At 35.8% G+C, this 19,322-nt stretch overlaps 1 protein-coding gene across 3 annotated transcripts in view; it reads left to right on the top strand.

Annotated features, from left to right (window-relative positions):
- Positions 1 to 19,322, top strand: part of Naa15-16 (N-alpha-acetyltransferase 15/16) — a 386,157-nt gene that overhangs the window by 53,703 nt on the left and 313,132 nt on the right. For all 3 annotated transcript variants that reach the window (XR_016546872.1, XM_090371833.1, XM_090371822.1), the window contains exons 4-5: positions 4,552 to 4,640; positions 9,691 to 9,759. Coding sequence is in view for 2 of the 3 variants with exons in the window: in XM_090371833.1 (XP_090227959.1) it covers positions 4,552 to 4,640; positions 9,691 to 9,759 (158 nt within the window). In the remaining variant the exon portion in view is untranslated. The remainder of the gene's footprint in view (positions 1 to 4,551; positions 4,641 to 9,690; positions 9,760 to 19,322) is intronic.

Genomic DNA, 19,322 nt, shown 5'->3' with positions numbered 1-19,322 from the left:
TGTATAAAGCCTTGAATGGTTTGAGCATGTTCAGTGCCAATGGGATTCTTCTTCTTGCTCAAAATAATCACCTGAGAGGGCATAAATTTAGATTGAGGAAAGACAGATGTAGGATATATGTGCGGGAATTTGCCTTTAGCCAGAGGGTAGTTGGTTGGTGGAACAGACTTCCATCCTTTGTTGTGGAAATTGATAGCCTAAATTAATTTAAGGCTCAGCTGGACAGGTTTTTCAAACGAACGGAGGGGTGAAATGGAAGTGGTTTTTTTTTTTTTTGCTGATGCTGCATAAGCTTGCTTTCTTGCATCATATGCCTCTACTAATGCTAATGATCCTTCATTGCCACAATTGCTGCATCATTAATGGCAAGTCTGTGATGAACTAATTCATGTAGACCATTATGTGTTTCACTGTTCCTGTAAATAACTTGTTTTTCTGAATTGCATCATGCAATCTATCTATGTTCGACTTTATACGACAGATCATTGCCCTGTCATTCCCATTTTCCGAAGTCGCTGAGCCTGGGCATCTTCAATTTTCAATTTTTGCGGCTGATAGTGCTTCTTCCTTCCATGTTTTTCTAGGGCGTCCTCGCCCTTGTGGTACCCACTTGTATATAATTTTAAGCCATGCATCATACAATCAAAATGTATAATTCAATAGGTAACTGTTTACCTGTTAAACTGCAAAGATGAAAGTAACTAATATCTGTCTTGTGTTATAATTAGTGATTGGCATAATCAAGAGATTATAATTGATTCATTGAAACAATCTGTGGTTACCTACTACTAATGGTATAATTACGAGGCTATAATTTATTAATTTAATTATGGGTAGTAGTTACTAGATTTACTTAATTTCGCTTAATAATGATTATTCCCTTGTAAGCAACATTCCAAATATTGTTGCTATTTGTTACGCTTCTTTAAGAGATTGTTTCAAATAATTTTATTTGATCATATTCAAGTTGGCTTTTAACTACATAAAATTTGCATTTCCCATTTATGTATCTGATATAATATTGTTAACGAAATACATTTATATATACAGCCATTCCCTGATTAACGTAAGGGTTGCGTTCCGCAGAATTCTGTGTAAGTCTGAATTTCCCTCATGCTTGTGCAACACTTGCAACTGTGCTCACTGAATTGATTGAATCAATTCAGTGAGCACAGTTGCACAGTTGCGATAAAAAATTTATTCAATTTTTTATCTCATGTGCAGGAAAAATTACAAAAGCATGCAGTTTAAAAAAAATTTCGAAATTATAAAAAAAGAGGAGAAAGGCATAATGTCAGTAAGTTTCGAGTAAGTTTCGAGTCAGTAAGTAAGTTCTCGAGCATTGTTGCCAGAATCGAAGTCTTCATCTGATAAGTATGCCACTGCGGAAGTTGAGCCTGAGGATTCCAGGATGGTACACAAGCAGTGGTATTAATCTCTAATCTTCCGCTGCATTAGCCCCAAGCAAGAGCATGGCCCTGTCTTTTGATGCCTTGAAACCTAGCATTGTGTTTTCCTCTTTGGCAGTGTATGTTCGATCCGTCATTTTTTTCCAATACAGAGTAGTCTCATCAACGTTAAAAATTTGTTGCGTTGAATAGCCGCCTTCATCAATAATTTTTTCCAACACATCACAAAATTCCTCTGCAGCTGCAGAATAGGCACTGGCGACTTCACCGCATTCTTTAATGTTTTGGAAACCAGTGCGATGCTTGAACGTATTAAACCACCTGTTGCTTGCCACGATCTTGGCTTGGGGTTCTCCATACTTATCCTTAATATCTTCATAAATACTTCTTGCTTTTTCTTGAATGACCATTGGACTCAGGGGCACTTGCTTCTGAATCTGATTTTCCATTCATGTTATTAATAGATGTTCCATCTTCAATATAGCACCTGAACACTGTTTTGTGATCACTGTTAATCTTAAGTGCATTGAACTTTTGACATGTTCTTTTATACGTGCACTGTCCTTTAAAATAGTATTCACAGTTGAAGCAGCGAGACGTAATTCCCTTTCAATAGATGACAAACCTTGTCCTGCTTCGTACTTCTTAATCATTTTCATCTTCATTTCTAAATTAATTTTGTTTCATTTCCTAGCACTGGCACTTGCACTTTCTGTTGGTTCCTTTCCCTTCATCATTGTAATACGTAAATAGGAATGAAGAGAAGTTTCTGAAAATTTGTTTTTTATATGATTGAAGATTTCAGTGAAGGGGAACACATTTTCTGAAAGTTTCTGAGAAGTTTCTGAAAATTTGTTTTTTATATGATTGAAGATTTCAGTGAAGGGGAACACATTTCACCATAATACTGTAATATAAAAACCCACAGAATTCCAATTATCAGGATTATCGCAAATGTAATAAGATCAAGTTTACTACCCATTTATAATAGATTGCGCTAACAGAAAAGCCCAATAAACCAGAAAGTGCAAATTGTTTTCATTGTTTTTTGGTCGTGACTTCCAGAAACGTGCTTTAGAAAAATATTACAAGGATGTTCAAAATTGATCCTTATAACGGAAACACATGATAACAATGAAAATGTAGTACAATTTCCATTATAAATATGACCTTTTAGAGAGATAAATAGCTTAGTAATATAGCGAAATTTTCAACTTCCAAGGACTTTTAACAAATTAAAAAAAAAAAAAAAAAAACTATGTTATTAGGTTCACATTACAATATTTTCACAATACCTCCATTTATCCCTACAGATGCAAAATATGTTTCCATATTTTTTTCAGTTCGCACTGTCCGGCAAAAACTTACGTAAAGTCGAATTTGCATAAGTCGAGTATTACGTAAGTCAGGGAGTTCTTGTATATGTAATAACACTGGTTCACAACATTAGTTTTTTTACTTCCTTTGCATGTAACCAACAATTTTTTTTTTTTTTTTTTCATTGCATTCATTCTACTTACTACCTTCACCATTTCTGTCCCTCTGCATATAACGTTTTGACTCCCAGTGGATACATTTTGATGATGGTGCTTATCCATGGATCTTTGCAACAAGGAATGAAGAGCTGGCCTATCTTTGCCCACTGGTTCGCAGTGATTGGATGATCTGTTCCTGTGTATAACTTTGTTTCCCGATTTTAAACCAGTGCCTAAGGGGTGGTTGGAACCCCGAAACTGTTCCCCCTTTTTGGCGCCAGTTAAAATCAGGAAAGATTTTCTCCTCTTTGTGGTTGGTTTTAAATCAGAAATAGATTGTACAATCACAATGAACCAGTGGGCAGAGCTAGGCCAGGTCTTCTCTCCTTTCGCAAAGATCTATGGGTAAGCACCATAAAGTAAATTTCAACTGAACTTTTATATTTAGGTCTCTTAGAAAGATTTGTTGAGTCATCCCAATTTGTAAAATGGAACCAGAAATTCTGCAATTCCCCTTCCCTCTATCACCCCCACAAAATTTCAGTTATCTTCAGGTGTTCTTTGCATGAAACCAACAATTCCCCCTCCCCCCTTTTTCAGTGCATTCACAAATACAAAATATGCTTTCACCCTCCACCATTTCTGTCTCTCGGCATATAACGTTTTGACTCCCAGTGGATACATTTTGATGAAATTTTGGTTGAAATTTACTTTATGGTGCTTGACAAGAAAATACCAGATTGATACCATATTTGCAGTGTATTTTCTGCTAGTCCCCGGAAGGTTGCACTCAATTCCGATGTCACATTCCCCTCCCACTCACCCCCAGAAGTTTCAGATGTGACCAGATTTTTATCCTTGAAAATCTGATCACCCTAAACTGTGTTTAAGATGGTATGACAGGACACACCAGTCCTAATGTATTTAAATAATAATATAAGGTTATCCAATTAAAATGCAATCCAGTTTGTAATAATCTGATTAAAATATCCACTCACTTTTTTTTAAAATGCATTTGACAAAAACTGTGTGAAGAATATGTTCATCAGCAGTGTAAATGTAGTTCTCAGTGTTTTACTTTAGTCTTGGTGCAAATCTATTTGACTATTTATTACTGAATGTCTCTTGGCATTGCAAAAATTATTTAGATGCAAGGTAATGTTCCAAAATGAAAACACATTCTGTTGTGATGAAACTGTCTTATGCCACCTGCCAATGGCTAGTGAGCTGAGCATTAAATGGATAACCCTGTACAATATTCTTTAAAAGATCTGTTCCTTGTCTAAGAGATCACAAAAGCTGTGAAGGTTTCAATGGAATTATTCTTAAAATTTAATATTTATTACACAGAGACAAAGATAAAATATAAATTGAAACACTTCATCTTTTTCAGAAGCTTTTTTTTTTAGTTTGATACAAAATCTTATCCTGTTTGCATTGAAAATGTAATGAACCATTTGTTATAGAAAATTATTATTGATACACACTCGTAATTCTTGTGTTTGCCTAACTGCAGTAAGTATTTTCAGGATACATAAAAATATTTTCCACACTTGAGAAAGTTTTGTTGGTATTTTTTACCAGAAAGCTTTTTGTTCCTGATTAAGATTTATAACATTTTACCTCTGTTTGTTAGAAGTTTGATAATTTTCCTTAAGCTTGTGTAGGTTGGCATGTTTATGGTTTATTACAACGGTCAGACAGAAAATATGATGAAGCCATCAAGTGCTATAGAAATGCCTTAAAGTGGGACAAAGTGAGTTTTGTTTTTCATTGTATTGATAATTTATAATAGAAATTTTTGTTCTTCTTAATGCATTCTGGTAAGGATACGTTATTGTGTTGTATTCTTACATTGGGTATCAGCTGTCAGGTTCTTACAAATCTGCATGATATATGGTTAAAATGGTAATAATATATGGGTAAATATTTTTTAGAAAAAAAAAAGGAAAAGTGGAAAAGAGGTGTGTCAAATGCTAGATAAATTATTTAGAATAATTTTGAATGTTAGACATTTGAATTTCACTCACTATTTAACTACCTTTTCCTTGTTTCTAAGCAAAGGACATGTCATTTCATTGGTATCTATAGATATCTGGTTCAGCCTTGTTTAACAGGATTTTGATACTCACTCTGTGGTGATATATTTACTTGTAGTAAATAGATCGCCCCATTTTCCACATAATGCAAAATATATATATAATATTTAGAAAAAATCATTTTTCAAATCGGTTTTAGTGTTTTTTTTATTTTTATTAATTATGTATCAGTGGCGCATAATATTATTATAACATAGTAATCCATATTTATCCAGAGGCTGTGGTCCAGTTACCATATGCAATCACAAGAGGGTTGTTACACAACTTTTTTACATAGCTGTAAGGAGGTTGCAGGTTCAAGCCATGTGCTACCACAAAAAATGAACTGTCCATTCTGAATGTGATGCTGAAAAATGTATGGGGTCATGATGAATTAACTCTTCTGGCCTCGGCTGTCTAGAGAATAACCAAAAATTTATTTAAAAAATTATCAGTAGCAAGTATGTAATGATCAATTTAATAAATTAGATATATTTATTATTACACACATTTAAATTTTCAGACATAACTGGCAGTCGTTTTCTTTTATGAGTATCTTGAATTCTAGCAGAAATTTTCAGAGAAGAGCTCATCTCTATTTCCAGATTCATGTTCATTATGTGAAATTGATAAATAAAACTTAAAAGAAACTATAGAAAAGCGTTTTCATACAGCCACTCTTTGTGCTGAATGTCAAAAATAACTGTGAATGTTAAGCAGAGATTCATATATGTCAAGAAGTAAATTCATTTTTCTTCAGAACTGCTATTTCATGATTCCTCAGCACTTCATATCAGTGATTTGCTCCCCCCCCCCTTCATGCCACACTTGAGTGATTGTGCACTGTTTAACTTTTCAGCTTTGTTATAGTAACACACTTCAGCATACGTGAACCTTACAAGTTAGAATATTGGTTATAGTTGCCACTTTATCACATCATGTAGAAGGAATTTTGGTTCATTTCCTGCTGAAAGTCATGTTATTTTCCATTGGTATTCAAGATTATTTTCCATTGGTATTTGGTTGCCAGCCTTTTCATGTTTACTGCACTTGAGAAGCATAATTTTCCATATTACTGCATAATAAATATATAAATAAACTTTTATAATTCTGCAGAGTGTTCACCATTTCATTTTTATGTTTTATTTATTTATTTTTTCAGATTATTTCTTTATGATGATATGTAGATTCTATAGATTATAATTTTCAGAAAATATATATGATAAAAGGTTGTTCTTTGGAATAGAAAAGAAAGAGGGAAAAGTACATGGAGTTTGGCTTTGAAATGTAAACAAGATGTTGAGTAGATAATACATTTGTTCAGACTGTTTTTTATAAAAAGAGGTGGAATTACAGATGGTAATTCAGAAAACTGTGTCCAGTGATCTATAGAAAAGGTGTGCAGCTAAAACAATGTCTATGTGATAGAAAGTGAAGTTAAGTGGGGAATCATCAGTAAGCCTGACTGCCCTTTTTTTGGTAGTGTCTAGGAGTTTAAAAATATTTTGGGTGCACTCCATCAGATGTGGATCACCATTCTATGGTAAGGTGGATTTGGGATTTTTACAGAGTCAGGAGCTGTTTAGCATGCTGAGAAAACCTAATTTTTTTGATTCAGTGGGAAAAATATTTGTGATAGGCTTATACTGAGAAAGGTTAGAAGTTAAAGTTAGTCCCAGTAAAGATATGAGATCTTGTCTAGAAATTCGAGTATTTCTGAAGATGAGCAAAGATGCATTATTTTTAAGATAGAACTGGGTTTTAGAATAGATTGAAGTACTAAGAATTCTTCTCCCCACTGATGAATTAGCTGTAGATGAATTACCAGCCTTAACCCCTCCATGAGTGAGCTTACTGTACTTAGTTGGGTTCCACATAGTGAATTTTCAATACTTGTAGGCCCTGTGGAATGAGTTTTTTTTCTGAACTTTAGAAGTTTTAAAAATGAAAGATTTGTACATGAATGCTTTTAAATATTAATTTCTTTTTATTTAGACTTGATTAGCTGGCATTAGGATAAAATTATTGTAAAAAACCAGAACATTATAAAAAAAAAACTGTGTAAAAAAATAGTTAAAAAAATAAACTGCATCTCTATATGAATCATTTGATTTCATCATCTGGATCAGAACTCTAGAGAGGTTCTTCAATTTTAGCTTTTATAAACCAGAATCAGGCAACAGTGGCCAACACACCTACTAACTAGTACTAGCATTAGAAAAACTGGTTAGGATTTCCAATTAATGGAAGGTTATTTAATATACAGAAAGAAAAGAGTGGGTAAAAAAACAGAACTTTAGGAAACTCCAGTAATAGTTGACCTGTTAAAAGACAGAGTGCTGTCTACCATCATAAACAGTGAATACTCAGCAAGGAAATTGGATACCAAATTGCAAAAATCAGAAGGCAGACCATAAGATAGATGCTTATACAGATGACCTTTATGCCACACAATATCAAAAACCTTAGATATGTTGAGAGCAGTTGCCTGAGTTTCACCAGTCTTTTCTGTGGAATTTATCTATATGAATCATTTGATTTCATCATCTGGATCAGATGATGAATTCATATAGATGCATCTCTATATGAATCATTTGATTTCATCATCTGGATCAGAACTCTAGAGAGGTTCTTCAATTTTAGCTTTTATAAACCAGAATCAGGCAACAGTGGCCAACACACCTACTAACTAGTACTAGCATTAGAAAAACTGGTTAGGATTTCCAATTAATGGAAGGTTATTTAATATACAGAAAGAAAAGAGTGGGTAAAAAAACAGAACTTTAGGAAACTCCAGTAATAGTTGACCTGTTAAAAGACAGAGTGCTGTCTACCATCATAAACAGTGAATACTCAGCAAGGAAATTGGATACCAAATTGCAAAAATCAGAAGGCAGACCATAAGATAGATGCTTATACAGATGACCTTTATGCCACACAATATCAAAAACCTTAGATATGTTGAGAGCAGTTGCCTGAGTTTCACCAGTCTTTTCTGTGGAATTTATCTACAAATGACTAACATAAACCAAGATATCAACCAGAAGATCAATGCCGACATAATCCATATTGGTGAATATTAATGAGACCAAAGGTTTCAAGATAATGTAAGAGTTGAAAGATGATAGCTTCTCCATTACTTTAGAAATAATTGAGGTTAGGGTAGTTTGTGATAACCAGAAGAGTAGAAGTTGCCATTATTTTTAGCAGTTGGCCGAATATGAGAAAATTTCATGTAAAAGGAAAAATACTCATAGAATGAGAGAGAGAGAGAGAGAGAGAGAGAGAGAGAGAGAGAGAGAGAGAGAGAGAGAGAGAGAGAGAGAGAGAGAGAGAGAGAGAGAGAGAGAGAGAGAGAGAGAGTGAGTGTAAAAAGTTGACACAAAGTATGAATTAATTCTGGAAAACAGGTTTTTAAACACCAGTGGAGAAATGTCATAAGGACCTAGAGACTTTCTGGCATCAAGGTTGTTCGGATTCTTCTAATGTCTTTGTCAGGAAACCAAGGGAGGGAATGAATGGAATGTGTATAGTATGGTTTTAGATTTCTTGCAAAAGCAAACATTTCACTGCATTAGTTTTAAAAGTTAATTGCCAATCCAGTGTAATAAACAATTTTAAAACCAACCCATTGTTTTGTGATTGTTATGTGTAATTACACTGCTTGTTACTCAGTTATACTTACAATGTGTGACTAGCTAGTAATGCCTGTTTCATAGAATTCAGTGGAATCTAAAAAGCTAATGGGGCAACCTTAGATGTTATCACTAGAAGTAAGTGTGTAGTTGATCTTATAATGTGCATATCCATAGTTATTCCAGGACCACAGCCAGCCCAAATGTGACTAGTACTTAATGTAGTGTTATCATTCACTCAGCATGTGATAGGTGATGTAATGACATTTAGCATGCACAAGCTTTCCATAATTGGTTGGCTACATTATCTATAGTATGAATAAGCCAGGGAACAGACCCATATATCAATCCAGAACTATTTATCATCAGTGACTGATCCTGTTGTCGTTAATTTTGTATGACCTTGCTTTTGTATCCAGTGTTTGATGTCATCCATGTTCTGTATGACACCATCTCTGTACAGCTACCACAGAACCCCCATACTTCATACCTTGCTGCAGTTTGGACTCTTTGTTCAGTTTAATTGCCATTCTTTATTTGGAATAAAAAGAAAAGTTAGCATTGCACTAAATGGCATAACTCTGAGCCTAATAGGGAGCAACTTTTCTGTTACTCTGTACATATTTCATTGGTGCATTTCATATAAGCATTTAGCTAATTCAGACAATTTAAATTTTGGCCTATGGCCATGTCCATTATCACAAGAAAATTGGTAAAACTGGATATTAGCAGAATTTAGTCACATCTCACTTCTGCCTACAATAAATCAAACCTGTACAGATTTTTCATCCTGATTGGCATTTTTTTAGTAGCTTCTCAATTCTAAAACTTAGAACTGTTCCATCTAAAAGTATTTTATATATGTATATGTATCTTTATATATTTTTTTAAAATACTTTTTCACTTATTTATTTATGAACATTATTAGCAAATATTTTACTTTTATAAATATGAAAGCAGAAAGAGACTAAAAAATGCAAATATATTTCAGTTCAGTGAAGAGTAGAATTTGAACTTTTTGAAATAAACTACATGATTTAATAAGTAAGAATTGTTTTTAATTTGTTTATTTTATTATTTTTTTTTCCTTAAGGACAATATCCAGATCCTAAGGGATTTATCATTATTACAAATTCAGATGAGGGATTTAGAAGGCTATAGGGTAAGCAGTTGATTTTGCATTTTGAAATAATTATTGTTTTTATACTTGAAACACTTTTTTTTTTTTCTTTAGTGCAGATTGTTTTGAAATATTTAATCCTAGGTTTTCTTCTATGGTTTCTGCTATTATGATTTTAAATTGTTAGCTAATTTTCATATTAGACCTACAATTACTGGTAATCATGGAAATAAAGCTCATATAATAAGGCATCCCACATTTCAATTGATTTCCATGGCAAGATAATGGCTATACCTTGCTTGTTGCCTATTTGGAAACTTGGTGTCAACTCATTAAATATATTCCTCCTATAAGACTGTGAACTGGCTTTAGACCACACATAGGTGTAATCTAAGAGAAAACACACTGATATCTCACGTTCTAAGTTGCTTTGATTGAGCTAACAATATTTAGATTTAAATTAATTGAACCACCTCAATGCCAAACACTTAAACTATTTATGGCTATGTTTTGGGAACTCTTGATATTGATGGGTCAACTGTTGATGATCCTGCTCAGGTAGCTAACAAACTAAATGAATATTTTGCATCGACATTCACACATGAGGAGTTATTCAGCGAGGGGAATGCCAGAGGTGTATTCAACTCTAGCAGTAAGCTACAGAATCTTGAAATAACTGGGAGTAAAGTGGAGGAGAAACTGTTGAAGATAAACACAAGAACGGCACCTGGGGCGGATGGGATCTATCCAGTTATATTAAAGGAGGCAGCAAAGGAAGTAAGCAAACCCTTAGCCATAATTATGAGAGCTTCCTTGGACTCAGGGGAGGTACCCATAGACTGGAAATGTGCAAATCTGACCCCAATTCACAAAGGAGGATCAAAGGCTGACACAAGTAATTATAGACCTGTGAGCTTAACTTCTGTTCCAGGAAAATTAATGGAGGCACTGGTTAAAGAAGCACAGGAGGATCATTTAGACAAGACTTCAGTTATAGCTCGGACACAGCATGGTTTTGTTAAGGGGAAGTCTTGCCTGACCAATTTGATTGGATACTATGATGAAGTCACAAAAGAACTGGATGCAGGGAACAGCTTTGATATTATATACTTGGATCTCAGAAAGGCTTTTGATACTGTTGCACATGGAAGACTGCTACACAAATTGGAGCAGTGTGACACTGGAGGCAAATTGCTGCTATGGATAAAGGGGTGGTTGAGGGGGAGAAGACAGAGAGTGGTAATCAATGGACACTGCTCATCGTGGACTAATGTTATTAGTGGAGTCCCTCAGGGCTCAGTGTTGGGTCCATTATTGTTTTCTGTATTTATAAATGATATTGATGATTGTATATAAAGCTTAATGTCCAAGTTTGCAGATGATACAAAGGTTGGCAGGGTTGTCAAGGACACTACTGACACTATGCTACTGCAACAGGATCTGGAAAGGTTGAGCAGATGGGCTGAGAGGTGGCAAATGAAGTTTAACATTGACAAATGTAAAGTGCTACACATGGGAAACAGCAACCCCAGAGCAACGTATCAACTCTGTGGTACTACACTGACAGTGGTAGAGAATGAAAGGGACTTGGGGGTGGTTGTGCAGGCAGATATGAAGTTCTCTGAGCAGTGCAGACGGGCTGCAAGAGTAGCTCATGGATTATTGTCAATGATATACAGGAATTTTTCCAGCAGGGATAAGGAAGTGATTATTCCCTTGTATAAAGCAATGGTCAGGCCACACCTAGAGTACTGTATACAGGTCTGGAGGCCTCATTTCAAGAAGGATGTAGAGCTGCTGGAACGAGTACAGAGAAGGGCAACAAGATTAGTGAATGGAACAAAGGGGTGCTCTTACGAAGAAAGGCTTAAGTTTTGCAAATTACAGTGTCTGGAGACTAGGCACCAGCGAGGTGATCTGATAGAGGTGTATAAAGCCTTGAATGGTTTGAGCATGCTCAATGCTGATGGGATTCTTCCTCTAGCTCAGAAAAATCACCTGAGAGGGCATAAATTCAAATTGAGGAAAGACAGATGTAGGATAGACGTGCGGAAATTTGCCTTTAGCCAGCGGGTGGTTGGTTGGTGGAACTGACTTCCATCCCTTGTAGTGGAGGTTGATAGCCTAAATAAGTTTAAGGCTCAGCTGGACAGGTATTTTGAACGAACAGAGGGGTGAAGTGGAAGTGGGTTTTTTTTTTTTTTTTGGCTGATGCTGCATAAGCTTGCTTTCTTGCATCAAATGCCTCTACTAATACTAATGCTAATGCTAACTCACTGTTTCCCGTGTTCACCCCAGTTAACAAGGTCGGGTGTAAAAATCCACTCCCATATCACATTAACGGACCTAAAGATGGGAAACTGTGAATTCTCGAAATGTAGCCATAAATAGTTTAAATGTTTGACATTTGAGGTGGTTCAATTCCTTTAAATTATATCATTTAGATAATAAATTACTTAATCTACCACATGATATAATAGTGTAGTGTCTATTAGTTCATTAATGTAATAATGCACTTTTACAATAATACATTCAAACCCTATATAACATAACACTTGTACAAAAATGATACAATAGTTTCAATGTAAAACGATTAATCAATTACGGCAATCCTCGCCCAACACGGTACTTACAACACGGTACTTACAACACGGTACTTACATAACATGGTATTTTTGAGCTTTTGTGTGGGGAAACCCTATTATGTTGGATGTAATTTTTCAATATATCCATTCTTTTTTGTGAATCCCTGTTGTTGGCTCGCTAATTGTTATGCAAAAAAAAAAGGGGAAAAAAAAAGAATTATTGTGAAATCTCCATTAGCATTAGTAGAGGCATACAATGCAAGAAAGAAAGCTTATGCAGCATCAGCCAAAAAAAAAAAAAAAAAAAAAAAAACAAAAAAAACCTCCCATTTCACCCCTCCATTCGTTCCAAATGCCTGTCCAGCTCAGCCTTAAATTTATTTAGGCTATCAACTTCCACAACAAAAGATGGAAGTCTGTTCTACCGATCAACTACCCACTGACTAAAGACAAATTTCTGCAGATCTATTCTACAACTGTCTTTCTTCAATTTGAAACTGTGCCCCCTCACGTTCTTAATCTGAGGAAGAGGAAGAATCCCATCAGCATTCAGCTTGCTCAACCCATTCAAGGCCTTATACACCTCAATCAGATCACCTCGCACATGTCTACTCTCCAGGCACTACAATTTGCAGAACATAAGCCTTTCTTGGTAAGAGCACCCTTTGTTCCCCTCACCAATCTTGTTGCCCTTCTTTGCACTCGTTCTAGCAACTCTACATCCTTCCTAAAATGAGGCCTCCAGGCTTGTATGTATACAGACTCCATGACCTGGCCTGGCAGCCCATCTGCACTGCCCAGCGATCTTCATATTTCACTGCACAATTACTCCCAGGTCTTTTTCACTTTCCACTTCCTTGAGTGTAGTACCACACAGTTGGTATGTTTCTCTTCAGTTATTGCTACCCATATGCAGTACTTTGCATTTGTCAATGTTAAACTTCAGTTGCCACTTCTCAGCCCATTTGCCCAACTTATCTAGATCCAGTTAGAGTAGCATACTGTCTTTACTGTCATTAACAACCCTGCCAACCTTCGTATCATTTGCAAACTTGGACTTTAAACCTGATATACCTTCATCAATATCATTGATAAATATACAAAACAACAATGGGCCTAAAACTGAACCCTGGAGAACTCCACTAATAGCATTTGTCTCCAAAGAGCAGGTCCATTGATTACAACTCACTGTTGTCTCCCACTCAACCATCCCTTTATCCATTGTAGCAACTTCCCTTAATGCCATACCTCTCCATTTGTACAGCAGTCTTTCATGTGCAACAGTATCAAAAGCTTTCCTGAAATCCAAGTATATGATAGCAAAATTATTTTTGGCATTCAGTTCCTTTGTGACCAAATCATAGTATCCAATGAAATTGGTCAGACAAGACCTCCCTTTAACAAACCCATGCTGTGTCTTAACTATTACTGCAGTCTTGTCTAGATGATCCTGCAATGCTTCTTTAACCAATGATTCAATTATTTTCCCCAGAACACAAGTTAAACTAACAGGGCTATAGTTAACTTGTGTCACCTTTTGAACCCCCTTTGTGAATTGGTGATACATTTGCACACCTCCAGTCCATGGGGACCTCCCCTGAGTCCAAGGAAGCTCTCATAATTATGGCTAAGGGTTTGCTTACTTCCTTTGCTACTTCCTGTAATATAACTGGATAGATCCCGTCCACCCCTGGTGCCTTCCTTATGTTTAACTTCAACAATTTGTCCTCCACTTTGCTCTCAGTTATTACAAAATCACTTAGCTCCCTGTTAGAGTTTGATAAACTTCTAGCACTCCCCTCATTGAATAACTCCTCATGTGTGAATGTAGATGCAAAATACTCATTCAGTTTATCAGCTACCTGAGCATGATCAATAGTCAATCCATCTATGTTACGTGGTCCAATCTGATTCATCCCTTTCCTTCTAGAGTTCACATAAGTAAAGAACTCTTTGCTGTTTTTCTTTGCATCCTTTGCCAAAGATTTCTCATAATCTGCTTTCGCCTGCCTAACCTCCTTGACTTGATTACTGACTAGTTTATATCTGCCATAGGCTTCTGTGTCGCCTGATACTTTAGATGCATCCCATACATTTTTCTTCTCTGCTACGAGCCTCATTAATTCATCTGACATCCATTTAGGCCTAAACCTTGAACAGTATTTCTTAGTTGGAATGAAAAGCCTAGTAGCCTCCAAAATTAAGTCCCTGAAGGCTTCCCATTTAGAATTCAACGTGGTAACATCATAAGTTTATCCCACTGTACAGAATTTAAAAACTGTCTGAAACCCCTGTAGTCACCTTTATGAAAGCAAATGCCCTTCCCTTAAGCCTTGGTGGTAGTTACATCTTTAAGTAATTCCCACATCAGTACATTGTGATCCTGTCACCCAGTGGTTCCTTTATCTGCAAATTCTTAATGCAATAATAATTACTGCTGATAATCAGATCAAGAGTATTACTCCCTCTGGTTGCCTCTTGGAACCACTCGTAACTTGCTGCCATTCTTATACAATACAACGTGTGCTAGCATAAGGTTTAACAGAAAACTAGATAGCGAGTATAGTCGTATCAATTAATCAATAAAATTTATTAATCTTATTGAGTTTCATTGTCAATTGAATTGTACTTTTTTAACTAAATAAATATAGCGACCTAGTTATTACAAACGTAACATCATAAATTAATATATATAAGTTGACAGGGGATAAGAAAGTCATATAATGTAACTCGGAAATAATATTCGATACCGAAATACATATATATAGTGTTATAACTGCATTGGGATATAGGTTTAGGGTTATATTTTGTATTGGAATTTTATTGAACTTGAATAGAAATCATGACTCAGACCACAGCAGCAAAGCAAAAGGCTCAAACTAGTGGAAGTGTTGTGGCTCAGGGGAGAAATGAGGGGGGCGGTTGTCCTCTGAATCACAGTCTTTTGAAATGCACTGCTTGTTTGATGTTTGTGGAGCAATCAGGAACGGGGAATGTCTTTGTGTGTGCATGATGTAAGGAGTGTGAGGAAATCAGGTGCCAACTTGGCATTGTTATGGGCTTATATGAGAGCTTGAAGGACAGTGTGGATGCCCTCGAAGGATTTAAATTGAGGGGCCCATCAAGCTCTTGGTTGCCCACATCAATGCCAGAGCTTGCACTTGAACATCACGCAACACCGTGGCAACCCCCAAGGCAGAATGCACTGGTCCCAAAGGAACTAGTTGTTGTAGGTGACTCTATTGTCAGGGAAACAGGGAACATATTGTGCAAAAAGGATAGATGGAACAGGACCAGGGTATGTCTGCCAGGGGCAAAGGTTAATGATGTTGTAGGGCAGATATCAACCTTTAAGGGCACAAAGAGTAATATTGTTATACACGTTAGCACTAATGATATTAAGTATAGGAGACCAGCAGAATTACTTAACAAGTACAAGACAATGCTGAAAAAAAGCTGTGAGTCAGGGTTGAATTTGAAAGTGTCTGCAATTCTGCCCAGACACAATAGGAGGGAGTATATGATGAGAGTCTTAGGTGCCTCCGTAGCCAGGTGGGAAGGAGCAGCAGTGCTCCTTCACACGCTTCTTGATTAGACCGGGGTTTGAGCCCGTCACCACCAAATGCGGAAAGGTCAGGGAATGACCACCACATATTCACGGGGCAATATGGCCTTAGTTGCTAATGCTCCTAAAAACCAAATAACAAAAAAAAAAAAAAAACATGATGAGAGCCTTGTCGATCAATTCGTCCCTGGAGAGATTGTGCAAGGCTCAAGGGGTAGAATTTTTCTCAGCCTGGTCTGTGCTTGTTAACAGGAGAGACTGCTTCTACAGGGATGGGATACACTTAAATAGAAAGGGTGCAAGAATATTTGCTGATGCTATCAAAGCAGAGTTAGGTGGGTCAGAAAACTGCTAGCTTGGAGGGATACACGGACTAATAAATCCACAAAAAGTCTTGCTAGTGTGCGAGTGACCAATCCACAAGTTCCAGTCAATATCTGGAAAGTTAAATTCTCCCATTATAAGACATTCTGATTTACTGGCCCACTCTATTTCTCTGAACAATTGCTCATTATACTCATCAGATTCATTAGGCCTATAACACACACCTACTGTCATTTTTCCTTTCCCAGTGCTTATGTCACACCAAACAGACTAAACATTGCATTGTCCACCAACATCAATTGGATGCACTTCCTTAGATTTTGTTTCTTAACTAACAGCATAACCCCTTCTCCCTTCCTGTCCTGTCTATCTTTTCTGTACACATTGTACTCCCCAAATTCCAATTCTGCACTGCTTATATGTGTGACACCGCGTCTCTGATCCCAACAATATCTGCCTTTGATGTCTTGACTAGCACTTCAAGCTCATCAAATTTATTAACTATACTCCTAATATTGGTGTACATGCAAGTATACATGCACCTGTTCCTACTCTTAGTTATCTTAACACAGCTCATGTATTTACTTGTTCCACTGACTCCCAGCAGTCCTGGAAATCTCCATTACCTTGCTTTCCAGGCTGCTTCTCATTCTAATAGAAGCAGTGCAAGAATCACTTTTGCCTCTGCCTGTGGCCGCTGTTAACCTTTTAGTCTGTGTATCTCCCCCCCCCCCCATGTTAGATTCTGTGCTATTGAACTTATACTTGTTTGAGACCATAAAAAATTGTGACTTCGAAGTATGTAGTTCGTGACTTTTAAGGTTTTTGTAAGATTATTTTGGTTTTTATTTGATTGTTTATAATTTTTTCCTGGTATGTATTACTAAACATTGTTCTTAATAACCGTATTGGAATAATTTTTTTGTTGTGAATTAAATGCCAGTCCTAAATTATGCCTAAGGAAAGCGAAAAACACCTTTCTAAAGAAACTTAATTTTTCTAGAATCAAAGATACAAAGTTTGATTCATCTTAAAAAAGGGGGAAAGGTATCACACATTGCAAAACATTTAAATTTAAATGAAGCGACAATCTGGACTATAAATTAAAATGAACAGAAAATTAGAACTACTGTTGCTGCAAGGTCTTTCATTTTCACAAATATAACAGCTTGTCCCCAAGTGCCAATAATTGAGAAAATGGAAAAAGCACTCAGTATTTGGATTGACAATAGCAGTAAAAAACAGATACAATTAGAGCAATGTAACCATTTAAAAGAAAATGGAGAATCTTCTGTTAACCCAAGTTTGTTGCCAATAAAGGTTGGTTTGAGCGATTTAAGAACATAAGCTTCTCATTACATAACATAAGAATTCAAGGGGAAAGTGCATCGGTTGATAGTGAATCTGCCTAGAAGTATGCAAAGGAATTTCAAAAAATTATTGAAGAGCACGGATACACACCACATCATGTTTTCAATGCCGATTAGACAGGTCTTTGTGGAAAAAAATACTCAATAGAACGTTTATTTCAAAAAAGAGAAAAATACGCCAGGTTTTAAGACATCACAAGATCGTGTAACGTTACTTATGTGCAGTAATGCATCAGGAAATTACATGGATAAAACCTATGCTAGTTTATTGATCCTGTAATCCTTGTGCAATAAAAGATGTAAATAACAACACATTACCCGTATATTGGAAAGGGAATAAAAAAGCTTGGGTAATTGCAGATTTATTTAAAGAATGGTTTCTAAATTGTTTTGTGCCAACTGTGGAACTATTTAAAGAGAAAAAATCTAGATTTCAAAGTTTTATTACTATTGGATAATGTGCCAGGCCATCAAAAAGTTTCAAGTCATCCAAATGTTGAAGTAATGTTCCTACCACTTAATACAACTTCTTTAATTCAGTCATTAGATCAAGGCATTATATCTACCTTTAAAATGTATTACATCAGAAAATCGTCACATTGTATTTTGGAAAAAATTGATTCCGAATCTGTTGAAGTGATGGAGGCATGGAAACATTTTTCAATTGTGGACTGTATTGGAATCATAGCTTTATCACTCAAAGAAGTAAAACTGTCAACATTAAATGCATGTTGGAAAAATGTATAGCCACAGTCAGTTCATTCAGGAAATGTGGTTGAACTGGTAGAACACTGAATCGGTGAAATAGTGGAACTTAAGTCTGTAGGAGGAGAAAGTTTTGATGATATGACTATTGAAGACGTTCAAGAATTACTGGTAAAAAAAGAAGCTAGCGAAGTGGATTTGTTGGAAATGGCATTGGAGGTAAACCAAATCAATTCAGAGGATGATAGTGCAGATGAAAATTCCCAAATTCCAAATTTTGCACTGAAAAGCATACTGGAAGGCATAAACTTAGCTGAGAAATTAGAATCTTATTTTTTGAATGCATATCCTTTGAAAGGAGCACAAAGTTCAAAAGGGAACTTCAAAAATGCTTAGCTCTATATCATGCAATTTACAAAGATCTATCAAGCAAAAGTAAACAAACCCAGATTACTGATTTTTTAAAGAAAGCAGAGGATACACAAAATCTAGATGCTGCAGAAGAAAGTTCAGAAAGTGAAGATATTCTGAAACAGAGAAAGCGTTCTTGTTTAGCTTAGCGTGATGAAGAGGAAGAAAATTAAATGAACATGTTATCTGACATACGTGCATTGCAGTTTTTAAGATGTTTGTTCAGTTATTATTATTTTTTTATAAAAATTAAGTTTCCGATAGCTTTTGAAATGTAACTCCCCCTTTTTGTACTAGTTCTTAGTCCCATATAACACAGTTTCACACTACAAAAGTGTTATGGGAACCTAACCACCATGTTATATGAGGGTTTATGCTTATTCTAAAAGTTATGAATTTTTTATAGAATCAAAATTTTATTTAGTTCCAATTATCAACAGAAGGGTACACTGTTGTATAAGTGATGTTGGGGGGGGGGGGTGTTTAATTACTTTTTCATGCTGGTCAATCATTTTCTGTTAATCATCATGCTATATTTCTCCAACCAATTTCTGCTGATTAAGCTATTCTGCAAGAATTCAGAGTCTGTGACAGATTCATTACAGAAGTTTAATTTATAAAGACATGTGAGAATCAGAACTGCAC

The sequence above is a fragment of the Mastigoproctus giganteus genome, chromosome 1, assembly GCF_048544385.1.
Source record: "Mastigoproctus giganteus isolate SK-2022 chromosome 1, ASM4854438v1, whole genome shotgun sequence".
NCBI lineage: Eukaryota > Metazoa > Arthropoda > Arachnida > Uropygi > Thelyphonidae > Mastigoproctus > Mastigoproctus giganteus.
Note: the sequence above shows the minus strand (reverse complement) of the source record. Positions and strands in the feature narration are given on the sequence as shown.